The 27367-nt window shown below is 44.0% G+C and overlaps 1 protein-coding gene across 1 annotated transcript; it reads left to right on the top strand.

The window, feature by feature from the left end:
• GCNT4 (glucosaminyl (N-acetyl) transferase 4) lies at nt 1–24037 on the top strand. The gene is made up of 2 exons (XM_069492231.1): nt 1–9; nt 22675–24037. Exon 2 carries the CDS (start codon nt 22676–22678, stop codon nt 24035–24037), a length of 1362 nt encoding a protein of 453 aa, XP_069348332.1. The 5' UTR covers nt 1–9; nt 22675.
• Nucleotides 24038–27367: the final 3330 nt, after the last annotated feature.

Here is a 27367-nt window from a genome sequence, read left to right as displayed (position 1 = left end):
GTCGCAGATGTGAGTCTGCTTTGTCACCGATCTCTTAGCGACTTTGGGCAAGTCACCTAGCTCTCTCGACTTCGGATTTCTTGTCTGTTTAATGTGAGAGGGCACCGAACCTGGATGACACTCGGGGCAGTGGCGGAGAGTCACGGGCATCGGCTCGAGCGGGGTGAGCGCTGGCCGGAGCGGAGCGCGCCAGGCGCGCCTCGGAACTTTGTCCCAAGCACTGCGCGGGGACCCGGGAGTGCAGGGCGGGGAGCTCCCTCTGCGGGAACGCGGCGGCGGCGCTCCTCCTTTCTCCACACGTCACGGGGGCCGCTCGGCGCTTTCCCACCCCGGGCCGAGGGAGAGCAACTGCCTAGCAGGGCGACGGAGGAGAAGGGCGGGAGCGAGTGGCCGCCGCCGCCGCCGAGGGGCTGGGAGGCCGGAGCGCAGCCCGCAACCCCCGCCGGGGTGACCTCTGCAGCCGCGGGGACCCCGCGTTCGGGGCTGCCCCGCTCCCTTTCGTAAGTCAACTTGGCCACGCTGGCAGGCGAGGAACGCCCAGGGTTGGGGGTGTCCAGCGGTGACCGGCGCGGGTCCCTTGTCTCAGCTGCAGGGTGGCGGGGGCGCCCCGACCCTCTCCTCCTCGGGACTTTCACTTTCCCGCCGGAGAAAACTTCGGCGCTGCGTCCCTCTCGGGGACGGGGGTGGGGACGGGGGGCTCGTCGGGATCCTAGGCTGAGCCCTGGCCGCCTCCGCGCCGGTAGCCAGTGGGTGACCCGTGGGCGGACACCGAGTCGCAGACCGGGTGGGCAGCCCCCGTGTGCGCCTAGCGGACGCCGCAACTTCGGGGCTCCCGGCCGCAGCCGCCGCAAAGTTCGCCGAGGCCAACCCCGGGAGAGGGCGGCGGGCTGAGGGCGCCGCGCGTATCCTGGGAGATGCCGGGCGCGGCCCAGGCGCCGGCAGAACCGAGCGGCGAGGCCGGAGTCGCGGGCGCGTCTGCACCAGGGTTTCCCGGGACTCTCTCCGAGTGGTGAGAACGCGGCTCCCGAACGCGCCCTTGCCGCGAGGAGGAGGACCCCGCTGTCTTGGCCCCTCGGGCCCGAGCGCCACCCGGATCCGCCCGCACTGGTGAGGGGCGCCCAGGGACCCCGACGCCCGCCTTTCGGAGCCACCCGCAGCTTTCCTGCATCCCTGGTCCCTCGGGGCCGGGCGACGCTGCCAGAGCCCCCGTCCCTGGGCTTCGGGAGAGGGACGAGGGGACGAGAGGGGCCTGCTCCTGTGGCTTCTTAGGGCAATTGGGAGGGGGTCTCAGTAGTTCTTTGGGGATCAGAAAGTGCCGGCCGCCCCTCCCAGGCCGCGCCCTTCCCAGTGACAAGATTCAGCGCTTGTTAAGGTCAAGTTTTCGTGTCGCAGAGTGGGCCGGGATGGTTCCCCTGCGAGGGGGCGGCACCTCCCCCAGCCGGCAGGGAGCCTCGGGGATCCGAGCCAAGAGATCTGGACTCGGGAGTCCGTTCATCGTCTTTAGGCAAATGGTGCCAGTGGTAGTGTTTTGTAATTTAAGAGCTAAGCTTTAGGGATGGGGAGGTTTTCAGAGTCATGTAGCCTGGGAAACGTCTGTGTTGTCCACTTGCTGGGCAAATTAGCCCCTGGGCACTTTCTAAATTCCTTTTTCTTGTCTTTCAAGTTGAAGAGCAACAAACCAGAAGATTGATGGAGTTGGGAATAATACTAACTCATTTAAATGTCTCGTGTGGTTCGGTAGATATAGAAGTCACCCTTTTTAATCTTACTTGCATAAAATATGCCCGTTATTAAACCATCTATCAGCGTAAGACATTCTAGAAACTAACAGTCTGTTTTGACAGCTTTTGTTGATAGTGTCTTGAGGAAGCAAAATCTTTAAAATTGAATCATTACAGAGAGCAGTGCCTATGTTGTATTTTCCAAGGATCCAATTCTGTGGAAGAAATGACCAATTCAGACGTTGTTGAATTATCTCTTTCTTGTATCAGGAGAGAAATAATAGCCAAAGAATCTGGTTGAGTGGCACTGAATTCCTCCCCACCCCCTCAACATTAAAAGGAGAGTTTCCTTGGTGGGGTGGGGAGGGAAGGTTTGTACTCTTTCCTTGGGTGGGGGGGCAGGGTTTATGGTTATGTGGCTAAAAGTCACATCTCCTGCACAGAGATAGGTGCAGGAGAATGGCACAATTGGGCGATAAGTCAGGGTTGGCACTTGATGGCACCCATTTAAGTACCTTCAGGATAAGCAGGTCTTACTATAGGTACTTACCAAACTGAACTCATTTCCAGGAAGGGAGGAGGGGAGAGGGCAGGTAGAGTCTGTACCTGACAGTGCTGTTCCTGCCTCGCCCTTAAGGAGCTACTGGTGTTAAGAGCATGACCTGGTGACCTGGGGCTTATCATAGCACCGTATACTGGGAGTAAAACTGAAACAGCTTCGGAGGATTTCCTTCTCAGGGTAGGAGGCAGGAAGAAAGCAGTAAGATAGTACAGTTGAGCAATGCAAGGTTGAAAAGTGAATTTATCAATCCACGTGGGTTGAGCACTGGCTGCTGTGAGGCACAGGTGTGCTACAGCTCAGCACATCTGGGCTGGAGGCCAGAGGTCTTCTTGGGGAGGTTGAAGGTGGGCCCAAGGAGCAGGGGGTAGGAAAGGGGAGTACTACAATCCCAGGGAATAGAGTGTGCTGAGACCGGAGGAGAGCTGAGCTGGAAGGGTTGGCAGAAAGGACAGATCCAGTACGAGCTGAAGGGAGAGTGGAAAATGGCACCAAAGACCTCAGCAGGTACCAGGGGGTGGTGATGCCAGGCCATGGGGCCATTGTGTGGAGTGGATCTTCAGGCCAGTTTCACACCTGAAAGTATCCAGATGAGATGTGGATTCAAAATGAAACAAAACTCCAGCTGCTGTATGGAGAATGGATTTGAGGAGCCCTAAGGCAGATGGGCTGGTTCGGAGGGTACTAGAGGCCTGGCGGTTGAGGCTGCAGTAGTGGCAGTAGGGATGACACACGGGTGGATTCAAGGCCGACTCTGAAGCGACTTGGAGACTAGCTTTGTGTAGGGTGTGAGAGTGCAGCGTGACTCCAAGTTTGGGTGCTGCTATTTACAGACAGGGAACATTGGAGGAGGAGCAGGTTTCAGGAGGAAAGACAAGTTTGCTTTTGTTGAGTCTGGACAGCTTTCAAGGCTCCCAACTGGAAATGCTTCCCAAGTGGCTGTCGAGAGCAAAGCCCTGGCCGACTCTCCAAAGCTGGTCGTCATCTGTATTAGGGTGGGGTTTGAAGCCTGGGGTGCATGAGAGGGGAAGGGCATGGTAGCTGAGGACTGGAAGCTGCTCTCAGAGTGGGAGATAGGGTACAAGGATGGCTGTTTTAAGATGAGGGAGCTTTAGACATATTTAAATATGACTGGGAGGGAGCAAGTTGGAAGAGAAGTAGAACACCCTTCCCCTTGGGTTATTAGGTAGAAAACAATCTGGTTGTGATGGTATTTTGATATCAAACTCATATAACATAAACTGTCAACATCTTACAGAAACAATATTTTGAAGCATATATGACTGTGCATGATTCACTTCATAGATCATTCAAATATAATGTTTAGGAGAAACATAGATGGTGATCACGCAACAGAGCTGCAGCGTGGCTAAGAGCACTGAGACTGCTGAGCCCCTGGTTCTGGCTCTGTCACTCTCTTGCTTAAGACCTGGCACAACAAGCCTCCTGACCTTTCTATCTTGGTTTCCTGGTCTCTGAAAGAGTACCACACCTAAGGGGTACATGCGCTATAGCACCTCCTTGTGGGATGTTGTGAGGATTGCATGTGTACATCGTGCATGCACCATGTATGCATCACGTGTGCATTATGCCTGGCTCATAGCGAGTGCTCAGTAAGCCTTAGTACTGGTGGTTTCATTATGACGATGCCATTTCTATCACTTCCAGTTGTAGAATCTAAGACCCAGAGAATTTCAAGAATCTATCCAAGGCCATGGAGCCAAAGAGTGGCAAAGTTAAGGCCAGGATCCCATTTGCCTGACACATAGGCATGGGCACCTTCCACTTAGCATGCCAACAAGTGTCAGGTGCTGGGTGCCGTTTGAAAATAACTGTAATAAAAGGATCCAGTCACTGCTTGCCAGTGTGTAGTGAAGCAAAGCAGGTAACATCAACATTGAGGCTTATAGACTTTTCCCAAGAAATTTATAGATATATGTTTTGTATTAATTTGCATTGCTTTACATGTCATTTATATGCATTCCCATATGCTGGTAATTTTCCTAGTGGGATCCAAAGACTGAAACTTCAAGTATGTAATAGAAAATAAAATTAATCAGGAATTGAATGCAGCTGTTTCATTCCTATTTGGTCCATGGGAATGGTGGGCTCAGTGTGGGCTTTTGGGAAAAAGATTGGATCAGTATTTACTATTTTAGAAGACGTGGGGAGCCAGATGTCATTTGATAAAAGCAGCTCACAGCTTCGTATGTTATGAAGCTTGATCTGCTGAATATAATAGAAAAATACAGGAAAAGTGGAAGAAGACCAAAGGAAAATTGTCTGTTATATAAAATGCCAGAAAATGAAGCAGAAGCAACAACAGAAGTCTGCTTTATGAAGCTAAACTAGTAGGAAGTGTTAAGGGTCAGAAAGTAAAGATTGAGTTTATGCTAAGCAATATGAAGTTTTGGAAAGAACATAATCTTAAATACAAATATATGAGACTTCAAAACCAATAAATTTTCCCTAATTTGGACTTACTGAGAAACAGGCCATTTGTAGTAAAATCTTAGAACTAAAGAGTACTAAAAAACAAAGTATAATTTTGTAACTTAGAACAGTGGTTCTCAAAGTGTGGTCCCTGGACCAGTTGCATCAGCATCAGCTGGGAACTTGTTAGAAATGCACATTCTGAGACCACTCAGAGCAGCTGAATGAGAACTTCTGGAGAGGGCCCAGCAATTTGTGTTATAATATAATAAGTCCTTTAAATGTTAGGAGCCAGCTTTCATCCCTCCTTTGAATTTTTACTTTTTCAGCAGCGTTAACCTTCCCATTTTCCTCCTGTGGTCACTAGCTTCTCACTGTGTTACTTAACTTTCATTGCTTCCTATCCCAGTGGAGGGTTGTAGCCAGACAAGCCCATTTGTCAAGAGTGCCTGCTCAGGACAGAGCGGAGCAAGGTGGGCTGGTCCCTTCCTTGGTCCCAAGATCTCAACTGCTGGAAGATGCCTTCTAAGATCCCCCTCAGCTTTAGCACTCTATAGCTCTGTGGTTCTCATGCTGTCCAGGACCACGTTGGTTTTTGTTTTGCTGCCTTTTTTTGCTTTTGGCACCCTTATACCAAACAAACTGTGACTCATACCAAACATGCAGTCAGCCAAAACACTGAACTATTCTCTACAGATGCTCCTGTGAAACCACATTTCTCCATTAACCACATTTCTCCATTAACCACATTTCTCCATTAAAGAGTGCAGTTAATTGTTTGGACCTAAGTCTTAGTTTTGTATTTATCTCAGTTAAATTTCATCTTACTAGATCCAAGAAATCTGTTTGGGTCCTAGTTCTCTCCAAATCTATTTGGGACCTATTTCTGTCATCTTTCATACAAACTGAGTCTCACCTTTGTGTCCTCTTCCAATTTGGCTCTGATGTCCTGACTGAGGAATTAATAATAATGCAAGCATGTGTGTTGAAGGCCTTTCTTACAGGTAATGAGGCTCAAAAAGTTGGCATCTTTCGCAATCCTTGTAGGGCTAACATCAGAAGAATAATTGTCATCAGTCCAATCAGTATTTGCCTTTGAGTGACTGTTATTCTAAAGTCCTGTCTCACATGGTTTCTCTTTATAGGGCCTGAGTTCTAGATCTGCATCCTCAGTGTCTATCCCAGTACAGCCATCTATAGCTTATCGTCAGTCACTGTGACGATTGCTTCCCTCTCTCTCTATTGCTTATACCATCAGTTTGGGGTTATTTTTGAAGGTGATACAAAGGTAAGTTTCAGCTTATTTATAGTCGGATTAAGATGAATTCAGAAATTTCAAAATAATAGGAAGCAAAACTTGTGCCTTATTGGCTTTCCCCTCTTCCCCCAAGCTCTAGAACTCGAGAGTTTTGTGCTAAAGTCTAGATTTAGGCAGGAGACTCAGGTTCTTTAATTTTTTTAAAAAAATGTAAAATTGTGCTCACACATGATGCTTAAAGGAGTACAATTAATATCATTGCACAAAGGTATTTTTATTATAAAAAGCAAAAAGCAGAACAACTTTATGGCAAGAATGCTTTTAGCTGTCTGTGGTTGCTAGAGCACGAAAAAGTACCTGGAATCCTAAACTGCTGTGTAGTGATCTTTATCCAATCCTAGTCAAGCCTCCCCCAACCCCCACTCTGCCTTGAAATTCCAGCCTTAAACCAACTTCAAAATCTCAGTAAAATCCAAGCCTGCAATCACAAATACATCTGCATTGTAGAGGAGGCAAAATTTTCCTTTACCCTCTTACAGTGTTTCAGTTGAACCTGAGAATTAAATTGACATGAGAAACATCAATAGGAGAACATACAAATTTATGTAAGGTAAGTTTTACATGACAGGGGAGCCCTCATGAGGAAACGAAGACCCAGAGATGCAGTTAGAGTTGAATGCTTATGTATTGAATTGGACAAAAAGGAGGAAATTTTGAAAATGTGACAGGGCGAAGGGGCTTGGGCTAGGGTAGTTAACTGGGTGGAGAAGTGGCTAGGAAGACATGGGTTAGTGTAACATTTTGTGCGAATTTCCCTCAGCCTCAACTTTCTGTCCTTGATAAGAATGATACTTTCTCATTTCACATAAGAATTTCATCTCCTGCTTTTTAAGAAGCAGCATGAAGGTCAGAGTGATCTTGTACCTATAATTTTTCAAGGTCCTTTAACTCAAAATAGTCAATATGCCAGAGTGGCATATTTTGGGGTGCATATGCTTAACTCCTTCCCCATGAATACTCTGTGCTTCTAGCTCTTTTATTGCTTTTCACTCTCTCTGTTGGTTTTCTAGGGGGTTTCCTAATCTAGTTAAGGGGCAAAAGGTGAGGTCGTCCCCTTGGGCTGTCCCCAAGCTTGTCCACTCAGCTCATCTGCTTTTGGGTAGGTTGGACTTGTTCCCAAAGGGCTGCAAGCCCTGGCATTTCTCCCCATCATCTACAAGATCCAGACAGTCCACAACAGGGCAGCTCGTTCAACCAAGACGGCAGGTGGAGAGTTCTGCCCAGCACCAGGAAGAACACCACCTAGCGTAGTTCCTGTGCTCTCCATGCTTCCTTTTTCTCTTCCTTCTCCTGTTCCTCTGCGTCACTGCAGCATATTTGGAGTATTTGCACTGTGTGTCCTTTCTCCACACCCCCACACTCCACTCCAGTGGAACAAGGAGAGGCTCGCTCTGCTCAGCCATCCTCTCCCACCAGGGTCCCTCTTCCTGTAGCCCTTCCAGTAGCCATCCTTCTGTCCTCTCACGCTGGCCAGTTCAGAGGGATGGAGTGGCAGAGGATCGAGAGAGAGAGAATGGAATGATACATAACGTAGACACAAATTAAGGTGCAAAGACTAGGACGTGAAAAAAATACTAATGGAATGATTGTGGAGCTGAAGGAAGGGATGTGGAACTGGAGAAGAGATCCTGAGAACAAAGGAACTCAGATGAACATCATGGCAAGAAAATCCCCAAATAAAAGAAACATTTCAAAATGCTAGCTAGTGACTTGTCTTTTCTGGAAAATTGTCTCTATATACTAAAAAAAATTCAAATGTAACAAAATAACTGGGATTTCTTGGATTATGTTATCAAGTCACCTAAGACCTCACTATTTATTTCTCTCTGTATTCCTCCAGGCAATATAATTTCTAGTTGTATCTTCCCAGAGAGGGCCGCCCTAGCATATGGTAGGCACACAGCAAATATTTGCTGGGTGGGTGGGCAACCAGTTAAAGGGTTGTAGAAGTAGGATATGTAAGAATATAAGGTACACATAAGGTATGTATGTGCATGGTATATACTCAAAAGAAGTGCAGGCAAGGACCCGAACAGATATTTGCACCCCATGTTCATAGCAGCATTATTCACAGTAGCCAAAAGGGGGGAAGCAACCCAAGTGTCCACTGACAGATGAATGTATGCACAAAAGGTGATATACGCATACAATGGAACATTATTCAGCCTTAAAAAGGAAGGGCATTTTGACATTCACTACAACATGGATGAACCTTGAAGACATGGTAAGTGAAATAAGCCAGTCAAATATTAGACAAATATTGTGTGGTTCCTGTTATACAGATCCTAGAGTAGTCAAATTCATAGAGACAGAAAGGACAATGAGAGCCTCGAGGCAGGGGAGAATGAGGACTTAGTGTGTAATGGGTGCAGACTCTCAGGAAAGATGAAGATGTTCTATGAGTGGATGCTGGTGATGTTTGCACAACGATGTGAACATACTTAGTGCCACTCAACTGTATGCTTAAAAATGGGGAAATTGGTAAATGTTATGTTATGTATCTTTTACCACCATAATAGAAAAAAAAATTTATGATCATCAACTAATTCCTAAATATGGAACAATAAAAGGAAAGTTATTTTTATAACAAAGAAGTAAACCAGATAATACTTGGAAGGTATAGATTATAGAAAGAAGACAGCAATGACACTAGACTTAAAAAGATACTTAAAATTGTGCTACAAAAATTGTGTTGTTTGAATCCTAATATGGGAACTTTGAAAGGGTTTTAATCCTGGTGTCTCCTCATTATCCCTATGATTCTCTCTTTAAAAAAAAAAAAAAAAAAAAACTCAATTTTTTATTTTGAAAAATTTCAAACCTACAGAAGAGTTGTAAAAATAGTGCAATGTGGCCGGCATGGTGGCTTACGCCTGTAATTCCAGCACTCTGGGAGGCCAAGGTGGGAGGATCACTTGAGCTCAGGAGTTTGAGACCAGCCTGAGCAAAAGCAAGATCTCGTCCCTATTAAAAATAGAAAAAATTAGCCGGGCATGGTAGCACGTGCCTATAGTCCCAGCTAGTTGGGAGGCTGAGGCAGGAGGATTGCTTGAGCCCAGGAGTTTGAGGTTGCTATGAGCTATGATGATGCCATGGCACTCTAGCCTGGGCAACAGAGAGAGACTCTCTCTCAAAAAACAAACAAACAGACAATAGTACAGTGTGCCTGCGTCTGATGCCCCCTTGACCGTGGGAAGTATGGAAGCCTTTGATGTGGCTTCAGCACCAGCCTGCCCGATGGAAATCGGTGGCTGCTGCCTGTTGGAGACGGTTTCCAGGTGCAGGAGTGGGGGTGGCACATTGAGGATGAAGCCCAGGTTTTGTTTGCATAACTGCCCCTGGCCAGTCAACGGCCCTCAGCTGCTTTAGATGCTGCTGACCCCTGATCATCATCCAACCGTGTGCTAGTCTGTTTTTCCCACCGGAGTGTGCCCAGTGCATTAGCTCATTTAGTCATCATAGTAGCCATGTGAGTCAGTGCCCTTGTTCCTCTTTCACAGATGAGGAGTCAGTCAGAAGGCTAACTAGATTAATGACATCTTCTTAGTGGCAGACTTCAGACTTAAATTCAGAACCATTGGCTTTAAATTACAAACCTATATGATGCAAAGGTAGACAGGAGGGTGAGATGGAAGGGGTCAAGTGTGGGACACCGACAAGAGGAATAGAGTCAAGTAGCAAGGGGAGGGAAGAGGGGACATTCAGGGAGTGGCTCCCAACTACTCACCATGTTTCAAGTTGATATCCATATTAATAAATACATGGTATTCATATCTTTTTCTTGGAAAGCTGGCTCCAGAGTCCCCTGTTACATAATAAGCTCTCAAGACAGCTCATCTGCAAGGTGACCTTAAGAGATTATGTGGCCTATCCCCTGCCTGTGACTAGAAACCATACACAGAGGTTTGCCATAAGCTGAATAGTGCTTAACTGAAGCATGGTGAGCAGACTGCATAGTTTTTGCCAACATTGGAGTTAATTTGGTAAATCTTGGCATCTGCTTTCCTTCAGATGTTTACCTAGAGCCTCCATCTGCCTCTAAGTATAGATGGATGAGAAGTTCAGCATCATTTGAGACACATAATTTTGCACTTAGCTATATATAGGATTGTACTGTTGTACAAATAGCCACTTTAATCTGGTTTAAATTTAATTTTGCTCTTAGATGTGTGTATGTGTGCATTTGTTAAGCATTTCCTCTTCCTATGGTCATCTTTCAAAGGGCAAGTTGCTTAAACATATGAGGACTTATGTTTCTCATATAGCAAGAATTCAAAGTGGGTGCTTGCTGCTGGTGATTCAGTTGTCTTGAGGATTTGAGGCTGAGGTCTCTGATAGTCTCTTAGTCTGTTCCTCATGGTTCCAAGATGGCTGCTACAACTCTAGCCATCATGTTGGACTGCCAGGCAAAAAAGTGGAAGGAGGGGAGAAGAAAGAACAAAATGGCGTACCTCGTACCTGAATTGAGCTCCTTTAAAAAACTTTCCCAGATAGCCCACATTATATCCCATTGGCTGCTCCTCTACAATGGAAGTTGGGGGAAAAGTCTTTCAGAGAGACATGTTTCTGCCACCAACAACATAGGGGTTCTCTTAGGAAAGGAAAAAGGATGGATGTTGGGAGGCAACTGGCTGTCTACCAGAGCCATATATAAAATCCTTACCTACGGGTCTGTTCCTGAATTTCATCTAACTGATCTCTTGTCTATTCTGGTATCAGACCACACTGTCTTAACATCATAATCTGTTAGAAAATTTGAAGAGTCTGGAATTTACTTTCACTTTGAATATAGTTGGTTTATAAGTTTGCAACATTTAGTAAGCTAAATAATCATTTTACTTTTTTATTAACCTGAAATAAAGCCTACATGTTGAGACCTGTTATCTTAATTATAACTATTGCAAGGGTGTCTCCTTGCAGGAGCTGCCAGCCGGAGAGCTTCCTGGAGGCATTTCTAGATGATTTTTAGTAGGATAAGCTCTCTGCTTTTTAAATTCCTATTATGGCAGAATTTCCCTAAGCACAGCAGATTTTTATTTCTTCCACCTCCTTAACTTAATTTTGAAATTCTGGGTCTTCATTTTATTGTGTCTGTATACATACAGCATCTGAGGGCAATATGTACATTTTAAACCAAGAAACACAGATCTTTAGTTAAATGGTGAAGTCACGCCAGAGTTTCTGGGCTGGAGTTATTCAGCGGAAGTGCAGAAGCACATGAAAGTCTCTGGCTGAGCTCTCCACCATATTGGCAGAACCCAGAAAACAAACAAGCTCTTCTGATGATGTAAAACTGAGGGTGTCTCATCCATTCATGAAAAGTGTGGCCTGGCCTCAAGCCATTTCTGACGTCAGTACCCTTGATTCACATCTGTTTACTCCCATGCTGCCTCTGTGATGTGGCTTCTATGGGCATTAGAGATTTTACTTTAAAGGCTCACATAGAAGTCAGTTACCCACGCCTCTTCAGCTGGCCACAGAACCTTTGAGGAATTAATTTTGGCCAGTATAAAATATGGAGTTAGCCATATAATATCAAGAAAAATGCTTCCAGAAATTTCTGAAGGGAAAAAATCATACCAGGTAGGCCTTGGGTAGGGAAAGTTATTTTCTCTCGAGTGCGATAAATATATATTTTCAAAAATAGACATAAATGTTTTTCAGTTTAGTTTTTTAACTTTATAGAAAAAGAAGCCAAAATATTCTGAACCCACATTTTTAATTTCGAGCATGAAACATAAAATATGTTTGGGTCTTATGTTGTGTCCAGCTAAGTGAGAAGGGCAGAGAAGGAAAGGGGAACCCAAGATGGAATGAAAACTCTTTGTTTGATAAAGCTTGAGCAGCAAAGATCTAATACATTAATTACCCCTTTTTGTAATCTTTATATCTAAAAAAGGGCAAGCATTTCATGTAAGGTGTTTTCATCAAACTAAAATTTGAGGGCATAGGTATTTTTGAAATTCACACTTCTTATTTTTCTTTTTTTAATTTTCTATGGAGAAAAACTCTTAATGTTTTGCTCCATGGTAAGGGCCAGAATTGTTACAGAACAAAAACATTTCATTTGTTTTCATCATTTCTGGCCCTTTAGACTTCCTGCTAAAGACTCCTTAGCCATACTACATACACACATGATCAGCTTTTAATGTTTGCTCTGTGGATCAGATGAATTTCAAGCCCAGAATCAAGTCACTATCTTGTAGTTGATATAACCATAAAAAGCAGGCTGAATCCTGTACTTTTTTTGCTACATTGCTACAGCCCAGATTTCCAGGGACCTTGAGGGACCATCACTTTGTAAATACATCCTGGTGTGGGTTGCTCATTTCCCACGTGAACTTAAAATAGTTTCCCTGTTTCTCCCCAAACATAAGAGGCTCCAGTGAACTTATTAGCTGGAAGAATTATAATCTAAAGAGGTGGTTGAGGGAGTGGTTTTGATGCTCATTTAGTGTTTTCATTTAGGTCTTTAGTCTCAAAATCTTACAGATAAAGTAGTCCTTTATTTAAGGAAGGTGGTGACATTTGTACTTGTAAACTGACGTAAACTGCCTAGAAAAAAAACTATTAATTGTGATGTGTTCTACAGGGGCCTCAAATAAAGCCCCTTTGGATGAGGGGCATCCCAGTTCACTGAGCAGAGAGTTTTACTTGCAGCATGATCTGAGCGACAGCATTGGCAAAGGTTCTGTTTGGGGTATGTTTAGTGTATTCACATTGCTGCAGAATCCTCAGTGCTGCTTTGTTTGTTACATGGTCCTTAGAGATGACTTTGCCAAACAGAGATGCAAGAATGAGTCATTGTAGTTTTGCAATACCTAGGGAAGAATTGCCCCTAAAAGATATTGAACTTACAGGGAAAGTGTATAGCTTTTGCAACACACAGAGTTACAGACACTGTTCAGCTGATTGTAACTCTGCAAGGAACACTCTGCATGTGTTCTTGGATACCTTTAAAAGTAATTCTTTGCCCTTTTTTATTTGAAACAGGGTCTCACTCTGTCACCTGGGCCTGAGTGCAGTGGTGTCATCATAACTCACGGCAACCTCAAACTCCTGGGCTCAGGCAATCCTCCTGCCTCAGCCTCCTGAGTAGCTGGGACTATACGTGTATGCCTTTTTTTGTAGAGACAGGGTCTCACTCTTGGTCAGGCTGTATTTGACTATTTATCTTTCAAAAAACATATTGAGCATACTGGGGGGAAAAACTCTAAAACTTGACTAGAGTAACTAGCTTCCTACCTCTCAAAATCCACAACAGGTGTATGTCTACATAATTACAAAACTTCAGGAACAATTTATGCTCTACGTATTAACAAAAAGAATGTTGTTAAATAATGACAACTAATAATTAGAATGTCACAATGAAGGGAATAATGAATGTACTGTTTTAGAAAAATAAAACTAACATATTGACTCTTTCCCAGTTTTCCCAAGAAATCATTCCTCTTGTGGAGGTCCTAGTACCTGACATTTGCATAGCAAAGTTGTCTTTTTCCCCTGTAGCTCTTTCCCATGCGTACAACATAGGACCTTCACAGTTGCACTGGGGATAGAAAACCCACTACGCAAGTTAACACATGGGAAATAAAGACTTGCCCAAGATTAAGTGACTTGCTAGGGAGGGTTACCTGAGTTTTTGATGGCAGAACCCAGGCTAGAACTCATTTCTTCTGACTTTGTCCCATTGAGCAACATCCTGTGCCAGGTACAGGTGTCTTTGGTGCTGGGGGTAGAGTAGTGAACAAGGCTTTCCAGGACCTTCCATTTCTGTCTGAAGGCAGATAATAAACAAATAAACAAAATAACTACTGCTTGTGGCAAGTGCTCAGCAGAAAACAAGGAGTGTGATACAGGAGAGATTTGGGAAATGTTATCAGAGAGGACCTGAAGAAAGAATATTTGTCCTAAAACTTGAGGGGGTGGTCAGGCCAGAGTCTAGACAACAGCAAGTGCAAAGGTCCTGAGGCAAGGAGGAGACTGTGATGTTCTTTTAGAAGGCTAGCGTTGCTTAGAGCTTAATGAGAAATAAAAAGGGAGAAGAGTAAAGCAGGCATAAGAACCGTCTGGGCCTTTATGGCCATGGAAAGGATTTCTTATTTTATCCTACATAAAGTGAAATCCCAGTGAAGGGCTTTAAGTATAGGGAGGGGGAGTAATCTGATTTATATGTTTAAAAAATCATTTTGGCTACAGTACGGAGAATGGATGAGAGGAATGCAAGGGGAGCCGGTTAGGTTATTTCATATTTAGGCAAGACTTGACACTAGCTTGGATTAGAGTGGTTCCCATGGAGTGGAAAGAGGTGGGTGGATCTGAAATACATTTTGGATGTAAAACCAACAGGGTTCTACTACTGCCAAGAGATTGGAGAGGCAGTCTCAAGTTGTGGTTAATAGTGTAGCCTCTGAAATTGGACCAGACTCGAAAATCCTGGCTTCTCTAATATACTAGCTATGTGAACTAAGGTAAGCTACTTATCCTCTGTGACTCAGTTTCTCAATCTGAAAAACAAGGATAATGATAGTACCTACCTCATATTTATTGAACAGAATGAATAAGGTAATGCAAATAGTACTACCACGCAGCATAGATCATTAGGAAGGAACAGGGATGTGTCTACTGACTCTGGCAAAATGAAGACTTTTGTTGACTTTGGCCATAGCAGTCTCGGTGGAGCCAGGCTAGACTGAATGCCACCATGAGGGGCCTGACCGTGGGGAGCCGGGCATCTCTCCTCTGTCCAGTTCTTTGAGGGGGGAGCAGTTGGGTGAATGCATATTGCTGTGGTCTGAAAGTGTCCCACCAAAATTCATGTGTTAAAACTTAATCGCCAGTGTGGTAGTATTAAGAAGTGGGGCCTTTAGGATGTGATTAAGTCATGAGGATAGAGCCCTCACAAATAGAATTAGTGACCTTGTAAAAGAGATTGGGGGAGCTCACCCCTCCCCACCTTTTGCACTTCTGCCTTCTACCATGTGAAGACACATCAACAAGGCACCATCTTGGAAGCAGACAGCAAGCCTTTCCCAGACACCAAATCTGTGCCCTGATCTTGAACTTCCTAGCCTCCAGAACTGTGAGAAATAAATTTCTGTTCTTTATAAATTACCTAGTCTTTTATAACAGCCGGAATGAACTAAGACACATATGCAATGGGGGAAATGAGTTCCCAGCATCCCAGGAATGAAATGGGGTTACATGGTGGTTAGCCACACTTAGAAAAGGAGGATTTGGGGCTCAATCGCCTTTAAAGTCCTTTTCAGTTTTAGGATTTTGCTTTTAGGCTTCTTCAGGAATTATGGGTTTATTTATTAATTAAACATTGGTGGAGAAGGCCTAGAAAAGTAAACTCTATTAAATGTTTTTTCCTAAAGAAAAGTATATTTACCTCTGTTAGGGACAGTTTATTTTCTAACAATTTATAGAACCGGTTTAGGATAGGACTTGTTCACCGTAGACTGTGAAATGAAAGACACGGGTAAGACAGTGCCTGGATAGTAAGACTGTTAAAAAACAAACGAAAAAAAGTGTGTTGATTGAAAACAGTCTGGAAGGACAGACACACTGTCCACAGAATGTTATTGCCAGGTGCCGGTCACTGGTGAACTTTATTTTCTTCTTTAGACTTTTCTGACTTTTTGATTTTTTTTTTTAATGGAAGTGTTTACTTTTATAAACAGAGAATGGAAAAATCTTTTCCTTTTCCTTTCAGAGACTCTACCTTCTTATTATTTGAGGACTATTTGTCCTCAATTTGTATGGTATTGGTGACCCAGTCACACTCTTCTTGTGTTTTGAGTACTGTGTTTACCTGCTCAAGTCAGATAATTATTTGCTTTTGCAGTCTTCCTTCTAGAACAATGAGAATGTAAGGTTATCTGCCAAAAAACTTGTGTTGCTGATTCTTTGTATGACTCTTGGGGTACTGTGGGGGTGTCGAGGAAATGCATCTGGCTGCGTCATCCTCCCACCCAATGGTCTGACTCCAAAACACACTCAGGGTTTGGCAATGAGCAAGTCATCAAGGAGAGAATCAATGACTTTCTTGAAATCAGGGAGCTGTAGTGGAAAAACCTGAGCTTATTCAACTTGATCAGGATTTTTTTTTTAGTAAGTTCGTCTTTATATTAGTGTTCTTAAGTGATGATTCTTCTTTGTAAGACCTTAGAAAGAAACAAAATCTTGACATTTCTAAATAAACTCTTCATATCCTATTTTTCAAACTGAAATATAATACAAAGTTTAAGAACTTTAATGGCCCAAAGAAGGAATAGTCTCTCCACATGAAGACAGAGTTCACCCAGAAAGTTCTCTAAAATAATTAGTAATTCTCAGAGAGCCCAAATTGTGTCACGGATAACTGTAAGAACAAATTAATCAGTAAGTCATCAGTGACAGGATGCGAGACAAGAGTAACTGATGCAGAATCCCTTAGGATGAACTGGTTTCTTTTCCTTTAATCGATCCCATCACCTGGAGATTGTCTGAGCTCCTCATTAGCTCATTGATTGGCCCCAGCCTGTGACTGCAGGGGTGGCAGGCGATCCATCACCCAGCAACAACTCCGGGCTTATTCTAACATGTAAATATCCCTTAACCAGGCAGAAAGTCTCAAGACTTCACTTCAATGGTCTGAAGTTCATTTCTTTTTTTTTTTTTTTTTTTTTTTTTTTTTGAGACATAGTGTCGCTTTGTTGCCTGGGCTAGAGTGAGTGCCATGGCGTCAGCCTAGCTCACAGCAACCTCAAACTCCTGGGCTTAAGCAATCCTACTGCCTCAGCCTCCCGAGTAGCTGGGACTACAGGCATGCGCCACCATGCCCGGCTTATTTTTTTTTTTTTCTATATATATTTTAGGTGGCCAGATAATTTCTTTCTATTTTTAGTAGAGACGGGATCTCACTCTTGCTCAGGCTGGTCTCGAACTCCTGACCTCGAGCGATCCACCCGCCTCGGCCTCCCAGAGTGCTAGGATTACAGGCGTGAGCCACCACACCCGGCCTGAAGTTCATTTCTGTTCCTGCTTTAGGACAGTTAAATAAGACATATGACATTAGTAATGAGAAAAGTTAGTCAAGGACTAAAACTGTTGTGGGAAATGCGGAGAATTTTTCCTTCATATTCCAAGAGACAGTATTGCATGGAGGGTTAGGAGTGCGAGTCTGGAGTGAGACTCTCTGGGTTCAAGTTCTGATTAAAGCACTTTCTAGGTCTATAACCTCAGGCAATTTCTTAATTGCCTTATGGTGCCTCAGTTTCCTTTCTTGTAAAAAAGAAATAACAGTAGTACCTACCTCACTGATCTGTTGAGGGGGCTGAGTTATTTCATACAGAGTACTTAGAACAGTGCCCCAAGTGACAGCTCTTTGTTGAGTGATTCTACATTAATAATGACATTAAAGTAATAAAGAACATTACATGGAGGCATTCAGGCACTAATTCTAAAATATTAAATTTATGTAGAAACTTTTGGGAGAAATAGGAGGTAGATTGAAAAATAGGACAATAAGTCATAGGTCTGGGTAGGTCTTCAAAGAAATGCTTTCCATCAATGAGTAGTAGCAGCAGGGCGGCTTGCGGGTGAGGTGGGGAAGCCACGGCCTGGCATCTACCCGGCAGCCATGGCGCTGAGCTGAGCTGTGCTGGAGCATTTGCATGCATTGCCTCATTTAACCCTCACCATCCCTTCCAGGCAGTTCCTATCACTAACATCAAGTCGTTTTGCCTATGGGGACACAGAAACGTGGAGCCTGGGTCCAGGTGTTAAATCGGCCATCCTGAGCTGAATGCCTGTCCACGCAGGACTGCGTGTGGTTTCCTCTTTTCCTGCTCAGCCACCAAGCAAGGTCTCAGCTCTCAGCAGCTTTGTCCTTCCGTATGACATTGCCAGCTCCTACCTGGTCAGAGAGTGAAGGGCAGTCATCTCCTTAACATTGTTTGCATGGGGTTGTCTCATGGATTCGTCTCCTAAAAAAAAAAAAAAAAAAAATGAGCCCCCAAAATTGGAGTCAGGCAAGCTGGGGCATGGGAAAAGAAAGGCATCTAAGGTGGGCTGAGCACCTCAATCCTCCCAGCAGCTGGGGAGGAGCTTTCCTGATTTTTGAGACAAGAAAACTGGCCTCAAGAGAGGTTGAATTGTTTGATCAAAGTCTTATAGCTACTAAGTGCTTCTCCAGGGACTCGAGCCCAGTTCTGCGGCATTCTGCAGCCCAGCCATTTTCTTTCCTCTCTCTCCAGAGCCCCACAAGCCGTGTGAGTTACTGGGAAAACTGCAGGTGTGCAATTCTTGGTCTATAATCTAAACCGTACTCAGTACTTTCCTCCCCGGTCTCCTTCCTCCCATTCTTGATTTACCATTCCCCTTCCCTCCCTGGGAAAGGAAGCATCTGTACTTCCTTGACAGTCCTGAGTTTTAAAATTGCTGAGGTAAGAAGAGTTAGTTGAAGAGCTGCTAATGGCTGTAGCCATTTAGCCCTGAATGCAATTATGCCCACTTAGCTGGGGTGTAGCTTTGTGCTCCTGCTGCTTCCTTGAAGGCTCTTACCATGCCTGGCAGAGTTGGGAAAAGAATGTGGTTTGGGGAAAATGGTTTATTCAACATCCCTGTTGGGATTTTAGTGAGAAGTAGGTTTTTACCAAATAATGACAGACCTATTTCACCTGAGCTATAGCCACCAAACCTTTCTATTGTTTTCTTTTTCAGTTCTATCATCATCACCACTAGGAACTTGTACCTATGTGGCAATAAACTCCACAACAGGTCGGACTTCCTTGTCTGCCTGGGCAGGTGGGAGGGGAAATACCCTTCTCCCACGGCTGGGAAATTATTTGTAACGTATTTGTAAGACTACTTCCTGGCAGCAAAACACCTGCCTGCTTCCTGCCGGCAAGCCTTTAAGAGGGAAAGTGAAGGTGGCACTGCTAGCCTGGTCTCCAAGAACCATGTGGCCAGCATGATGGGCAGCCTTAGCCCTGCCGACTCTGGTCAGACCTGGCCAGGTCTCAGGAGCTGGTCCCCACCCCTCCAAGCCCAGGGCCTCGGGGAATTCTGCAGGTGGCAGGAAAGGGAGGCGGTGCTACAGTGGACAGCCCACCTCGCCCCCTGCAATCTCAGCCCCTGGGGCTGTGCTGCTCTCTGGGGTGTTCCCTACGGAGCTGGGAGGGGCCCGAGGGTGTCACACAGAGGCTCTTTCTGGAGGAAAGCCAACGCAGAGCCCAGGTTGGGGACCTGTGGTCTTCTCTAGCCTCCTGCCGGCTCTGCCCTCTTGATTAGTGCCCACCGCGGCGGGGTAGAGGCCAACAGCCCCTTTTAGGATTTGACAGAAACTCACAGCAAATGGCTTTGCACCTTACCCCTTTTTACTTCTAACTTGGGGAAAGGAATGCTTTTCAGTTAAAGGAATTTCTGGCCATGGTAAGCAGGTGAAGGGGCTCTGTTTTGACTTTGGACAGGGTGGTTTTGAAGAGCTGCTCCTTTCAAAGGAGCTGACCCCAAGGTGCACAAACTCACCCCTTAAAGGTGGATCAGAAAGTGAGGTGCCTGGGCAGTCCCACTGCCCTCCCCTCCTTCCTTTGAAATCCTCTCTTGTCCCTGGCTGGCGAAGCTCACACATGGGGACCCAAGGCCAATTCCCAAAGGACTTCTCACAGTGTGCCTCCTGCCTCTCCCTTCCCTGGGTGCCCTGTGACCTTCACTCTCTGGGCAGGCAGCCATGGCCTCCCAGCCCAGCTCAGACTCCGGGCCCCAGGCTGGCGTCAGGAAGGACAGGGATGTGAGGGTGCAGAGGCAGCCCCGGAAATGGGCGACAGGGCAGGGAGCTGACCTTTGTCTTTATAAGAAACGTGAGTATAATAGTTAAATGATACATTATAAATGAAATGACAACTCTGGGAGACTTTGTAAACCTCTAGAATGTGAGGTCTTTTCATTTTACCACCGTAGTGTCAGGGGGAACTGTTACTTGATACTAATTGGAGATTCCATGGACCAATAAAGTGAGAAAAGAAAAAGCAAAAATTTACTTTGGGTAAGACCCATTCTAATTCTAGCCATTTATGGAAGCTGCTTCCTATTTGTGCCTAAGTATCAAGAATTAGGACTGCACACACACATATATAAAAATCTGTTTGGGATTGATTAGTCTTGTGTGTCTTATTTTGTCACAAGCCTAATTCTATACATGTGCTCAGGCTTCTGGAGTGGCAGTGTGTCACCTTGTGCATGGGGACAGTTTTCCACAGCTTTATAATCACGGACAGGAACCTTGGCCTTACGCCTGAGTGGATGGGACCCTATTCAGTGTGCTTTGGAGGAGCAGAAAGCTGAGACCTGACAAGGGACCAAGGGCCAGGAGCCCGACCAGGAGTCCCCTCACCTGGGTGCTGATTGAACAGTGATGCTGTCTTGGTCTGGCAGTAGCGATGGAGAAGGGGAACGGGTTTGAGGCATATTTATGAGGTGACCTGTTATTGTGGGTGTGCGGGAAATGGAAGAGTTGGGTAACTCTCGAGTTTCAAGGGTGAGTCATGAACGGATGGTGACACCATGTATTGAAACAGGATGTTCAGGTGAGGGGAGGGTGTCGAGTTCAGGTTTGGACTCGTGGCTGTTGAGTGCCTGCAAGGAGTCCAGGTGGGGACGTCCATCAAGCACCTGGCGGTTCAGCCCTGAAGCTTGGGCAAGGGGTGAGAGCTGGGGAGAAGGTTGTAGAAATATGGAAAGGTGTCAGCGTGGAAGGTGGAATCCAGAGAGTGAGGTGAGTGTGCATGAGTGCACGAGAAGAGCAGCGAGCTGAGGACAGGACCCTGGGGCAGCCCACGAGGAGGGATGGAGATCTGGCCGGGGAGGAGGGCAGGATTCTGCAGAACAGTTCATGGTCAAGAAGGTGCCGTTCTTTAACGGAGAGCATTTGAAGTGGAAGTGAATGAGGAAGGTTGGATGCCATTCCCAGGAGAGAGCTTTGCCAGTTGATCTGTATAGAAGAAATCTACAAAATTAAATTGGGTTCCAATTTCTTGGTAATTCTTTTGAATGAAATTGGATACAATGATTGTGTCTTCATTTAAGATTTACTGAGATGTGTTAGGAAACTGCACATGGGCTGCTCAGACAGCATCAGTTCTCAGAGTTTGAACCGCCTGCAGCTGCCCTAGAAGCTCTGCCAGCCCTTCCTTATTCTGACCTTGAGCTAGAACTTCGTGGGCCTCTTTTCCTGCTGCTCCCACTGAGCACGTCTATGCCCTCCCCCTGCTCAGCCTGTTTTTATCTGAAAAAGGGATATAATCATTTTTTTAAAAATTCAAATGATACTGAAAGATATTCAGTGGTAAGTAAGTCCCTCTACCTACCCAGGCCCCAATCCTCAGTCTTCTCCCACCCCACCCTGCAAAACGACTCCTGTTACCAGTGTTGCGTGTATACCGTATCCTTTTGGAAATGCTACAGCTGTGGGCCAAATCCAGCCAGCCGCCTGTTTTTGTAAATAAAGTTTTATTGGAACACAGCTGCACCCACTCCTTTGCATATCATCTGTGGCTGCTTTCCCACTACAACAGCAGAGTTGAGTAGTTGTGACAGAGACAATATGGACTGCAGAGCCAAATGTATTTACTATCTGGTCCTTTAAGAAAAAGTTTGCTGACATGTGCTCTCTGCAAGTATACACCCATCGAAGCATACGATACACAGTTGTGCATTCTGCTTATTTCTAGGTGGCAGTATATCTTAGAGATTGTTCCCCACTGGCACATGCAGATTGGTCTCAGGTTTTTTCACATAATATGGATGTAATTTAATCAATGCCCTGTTGAAGCATGTTTGGGATGTTTTCTGTCTTTAGCATGAATGTAAAACACTGCAGGGGACCTCTTTGTGCATGTCTTTGCTCACCCATGAGATCTTTGGGGTGAGGACATTTAAAACTGACAGATGTTGCCCAATTGCTGCCCCAAGGGAGCTCTTACACCCCACCTACCACTGTCAGTGAGAGTCAGGCCCTTTTCATTCTAGGGGCTAAATTGGTAATTCCTGTGAGGAAATGGGGACTTTTGTATATAAAAACTAAGGGAATATGTGCAGGTTTATCCAACTTTTGTAATCTATACAACATTTTACAATCTCTAATACCCACCATAGCTCCTTTGAGTGTCTGCTCACTGCTCTTATTTCTGAAGGTGGGTTCCCTGGGCTTTCCTTGACTGACTTAAGACCTGGGTCTAAGCAAGAGCTGAGAGTAGAATCAAGATGGAAGTTTATTTTGGTCTCAGGTGAGCCGTTTGCATCTCTGAGGACCTCTTGATGATATCTACTTCTCCAGACCTCTGCCCAAACCAGAGAAACCCCTCCTCAAATATGCTAGGCAGAAATGCAGATAATATGAGACACATAGTATTTGTATTTTAGGAGTTTACATTATCTTCCTGTCTATTTGGTAATCAGTATCTCTCAAAATTAGGTATCGTTAACACAGAATATCACATTTCCATTTCCTTATTTCTGGATTCTTTCAAGGGCAAAAACTGTTTTAGTCATCCTTGGGTCCGGCATTCTGCCTGGCCTATGGTAGGCACCCAGTACATTTTGGAGAAACAGGTTTTGTCTTAACATTTCAATTGAATTATTTCTTTCTCCTCTTACAGAATGAAGATATTCAAATGTTGTTTTAAATACCCCCTACAGCAGAAAGTTTTCATCCTGTTTTTAACCCTATGGCTGTTCTCCTTGTTGAAGCTTCTAAATGTGAGAAGACTCCTCTTCCCTCAAAGAGACATTTACTTGGTTGAGTACTCCTTAAGTACCTCGCCGTTCGTAAGAAACAAATACACTCACGTTAAGGATGAAGTCAGGTATGAAGTTAACTGTTCTGGTATCTATGAACAGGAGCCTCTGGAGATTGGCAAGAGTCTGGAAATAAGAAGAAGGGACATCATCGACTTGGAGGATGATGATGTCGTGGCAATGACCAGTGATTGTGAGATTTATCAGACTCTAAGAAGGTACCCTCAAAAGCTTGTTTCGAGAGAGGAGAAAAGCTTCCCAATAGCCTATTCTTTGGTTGTCCACAAAGACGCAATTATGGTCGAAAGGCTTATCCATGCTATATACAACCCACACAATATTTACTGCATCCATTATGACCGCAAGTCACCTGGTACCTTCAAAGTTGCCATGAACAATTTAGCTAAGTGCTTCTCCAATATTTTCATTGCTTCCAAATTAGAGGCTGTGGAATATGCCCACATTTCCAGACTCCAAGCTGATTTAAATTGCTTGTCAGACCTTCTTAAGTCTTCAGTTCAGTGGAAATATGTTATCAACCTGTGTGGGCAAGATTTTCCCCTAAAGTCAAATTTTGAATTAGTGTCAGAGTTGAAGAAACTCAATGGAGCTAATATGTTAGAGACTGTGAAACCCCCTAACACTAAAATGGAAAGATTCACTTATCACCACGAACTCCGACAGATGCCTTATGAATATATGAAGCTACCGATCAGGACAAACATCTCCAAGGAAGCACCCCCTCATAACATTGAGGTATTTGTTGGCAGTGCCTATTTTGTGTTAAGTCAAGCATTCGTTAAATATATTTTCAACAACTCCCTCATTAAAGACTTTTTTGCCTGGTCTGAAGATACATACTCTCCTGATGAGCACTTTTGGGCTACCTTAATTAGGGTTCCAGGAGTACCTGGGGGAATTTCCAGATCAGCCCAGGATGTGTCCGATCTACAGAGTAAGACCCGCCTTGTCAAATGGAATTATTATGAAGGCTTTCTCTACCCCGGGTGTACTGGCTCTCACCTTCGAAGTGTGTGTATTTACGGAGCTGCGGAATTGAGGTGGCTTATAAAAGATGGACATTGGTTTGCTAATAAATTTGATTCTAAGGTGGACCCTATCTTGCTTAAATGCTTGGCAGAAAAGCTTGAAGAACAACAGAGAGAGTGGATCACTTTGTCTTCAGAAAAGTTATTTATGGACAGAAATCTCACAATCACATGATTATAGTAAAATCCTAATGGGAATGAGAGGGCCTCCGATAAATGGAGTCAATGTGGAACTGTGTACGATACCACGCACAACACCATTCGAACTTCACCCTCTCATAGTCTGAAAGGTGTCTGAAATTCCGTGCACAAGGGAAAGTGATCTAGCCTTTGATGACATTAGCCTGCAGTTGGTTAGGTTTTTTAATGTCTGTTTTTGCTTGTCATCTCACTGAGCTAAATCAGTTGTCAAATGTTGATTGAGCACCTAACTGAATGACAGGCACGTTTTTAAAGACTGTGGCTTACCCTCATCAGACAGCAACCTTAATACTTTTAAGTTCTCCACATAACAATCAGGATTCTACTGAAGCAGCTTGTGGAGTATGCGGTATCATATAATCACGTAACCCACCCATTTCAGGGTATAAGTACAGTGACCAACACTCCACTTGGATCTTAATTCAGCTTCTTAGACATTTCCTAACCATTAGAAGTTTAGGAGGAGAGACTCCACAACCTCAGAAAAGCTCAAAGAATTGTCCAGTCTGCTGCTTGCCAAAGCATCATTTGCCTTTTGGTGCATTGTATGTTCAATTCAGGGTTGAGGAGACTGTTGGTGGCGCATTTATGATGTAAGAAAGTTAGGAAAGGTGGGTGGGGAGGGGAGAACATGGGTGGTGCCTGAGAGGAACAAAGGGTTTTATACATTTTTATCATGTTACCAAATGGTGTCAAGAATGGCCTTTTTAATTCCACTGTTTCCTTAAAACGCATTTACTGGCCTGGTGCAGTGGCTCAGGCCTGTAATCCTAGCATTTTGGGAGGCCAAGGTGGGAGGATTGTTTGAGGCCAGGAGTTTGAGACCAGCCTGAGGGAGACCCCATTTCCACAAAAAGTAGAAAAATTAGCTATGCATGGTGGTGTATACCTGTAGTCCCAGCTACTCGGGAGGCTGAGACAGGAGGATTGCCTGAGCCCAGGAGTTGGAGGTTGCAGTGAGCTATGATGACGCCACTGCACTCTACCCAGGCCAACAGAATGAGACCCTGTCTCAAAAAAAAAACAAAAAACAACAACAAAAATCACACATGTACTGATTAAAAATAAGAACTGATGAATAGTTCAAAGTGTCACACACCCGAACCTTAAAGTCTTCTGGTTTACGTGTTATTTTAGGTAAGTTCCTTTACAATGGAATACTTCCTATGGAATTCATAAAATTTATTTTATGAAACTATCAAGCTAAGAGTCACTAAATTTTCTTGAAAATGTGTGAAATATGACAGCTTAGTAAATTAATTATTGTGATCATTTCAAATTTTTTCTTCTCTAGCAACTAAGTGGAATCCAAATTTAAAATGATAAAAGCTCTAAAGTTTAGTATAGTTTTCTTCTCAGCTTAGTTCCAGAGAGAAAAAGCTAATTTTCCTAGTGACACGGCAAGAATATTCATTAATGATATTTTATAAAGCCCACAGCTGAGAAAACCACCAAGTGAGTCAAATATATATACAGTCTACAGTTTTTAATGTAACGGTATTGTGCTGGAGGGGAGGGGCAGGTGGGGTCCTGAGAACAGGCTACAACATTTTCACCAGCCTCTTGGGAAATTGTGGAACTCATGTAAAAATTTCTTAGTGATCTTATGTTTCAGTGGCAGCCTCAGTAACTACTTAAAGATGTAGTCATCCAGGCCAAAATGGGACTATTTGGAAGATTGAAGTATTTAAATTTTTTTAAACATTCCTGTGTTCTGCATGTGAAATGTACTTTGCTTGTTTTGAAGTTTGTGATTCTAACTGCCAAGTGGCACCACTCGTCTCTCCCTTCTCTTGAGCTCATTTTTCTCTCTCTTTTTTTTCACCCTCTTCAATTACTTCATTTTTCAGAAAACAACTATTACCAGGCCCCATTCTTAAAAAAGAGTAACCATTGTACAGAGCTAAGTTCTGCAAAAGATCTGTACCGGTTCATTCAGGTGTGTGATTGCGGACAAGCTAAGTCACTCTGGTCTCTATGAACTTCCATTTTCCTGGTCTTTGAAATGAGCACTTAGATGCCTATCCTGGCTTCCTCACAGGCTTTTTTGTGAGGATCAATTGAAATAGTATATGAAGTGGTTTGAAAATAGGGACAAAGTACTGAAATGGCAGAGAGTAGTACCTCTGTATAAGGCAAAGGTCCAACCCCATTGAAAGACTTAAACATTTACCTTTTCTGAAAAAACTCTGAAATATAAAAATAGGCCACAATTGCAGGTGCAACTTCTGTCACCAAATCCGGGTATGAGGAAACGCCTGTCACCACGTCTGGGGTTTCTTTTTAAACCAATAGGATTAGTGGGTTGATCCAGTGGTTTATATTGGGAATGATGGCAGACATTTGTTTCCTACCGTGCAGGATTAAATACACAAGATCCTGCTGAAATCTCAGTTTTTATGCCGTTGGTCATTAAAGTAAATGTAAATGCTGAAAAATAATTATCAGCCTCCTGGTCCAGCGACCTGTCTCCTAGTGAGAAATGATTCTATCCCCGATTTATTGGGACATTCCCGAAGTTGTTCATCACTCTAATGCCATATTCAAACGAAGCATGCAAGGATGAAAAGGGGATGGTGCCTTCTTTCCCCCATTGATACGTTTCTCTGGACTCAGTTCGTAACATTTCAGGGAGCTTGTCAGATCACACTCTTTTGCCTTGGGAATCCTGCAGGCTTCCCATATGCCTTCAAACCTGATTCTTCCCTTAAGCCTTTGGGTAGGATTCCCTCCCTGCTATGGAGAATGCTCTGCAGTCTGTGTTTTATACTTACTCTTTGCATAGTATTTATTGAATCTAGACTCTAAGTTATTTGGAGATGAGACCAGAACCTTGGATTTTGTAAATTGTATGTAAGTATTAGATAATATTAATAATGAAAGAGCTACCAAAATATATCTCCATTATGTGAACAATCTACTGTAATATTATACATATTTAAAGACCAGTGTTGCTGCTATTTTTAATGTTCTGGTTATTAATAAATGAAATGTATATATTTAAATTTGAAGATTTCTCTTGCCATCCAGAATGTGAAGATACATGTACATACATATTAATATATAGACATTTCATGAAAAATAAAAATGACAATCCACTTTGGGAATATAAAGTGAATGTACCCTTATGTATGTTGCACTTGTGTTTTTGTTGATGAAGCGAAAGTTTTGATTTTTTTCATATATTTATATCAACTGGTCTCCAAATCTTTGTTTTCTTATGATTTTTGAAATACACTTCCTATTATGTGAGTTTTAATAGATCGCTGTGTCATTTTTGTATGATGTTGCTACTAGATGTTAA

The sequence above is a fragment of the Eulemur rufifrons genome, chromosome 17 (assembly GCF_041146395.1).
Source record: "Eulemur rufifrons isolate Redbay chromosome 17, OSU_ERuf_1, whole genome shotgun sequence".
Lineage (NCBI taxonomy): Eukaryota > Metazoa > Chordata > Mammalia > Primates > Lemuridae > Eulemur > Eulemur rufifrons.
Note: the sequence above shows the minus strand (reverse complement) of the source record. Positions and strands in the feature narration are given on the sequence as shown.

Coding starts and splice junctions, on each gene's coding strand:
- GCNT4 (XM_069492231.1), top strand. CDS start 22,676: ATGAAGATATTCAAATGTTGTTTTAAATACCCCCTACAGCAGAAAGTT.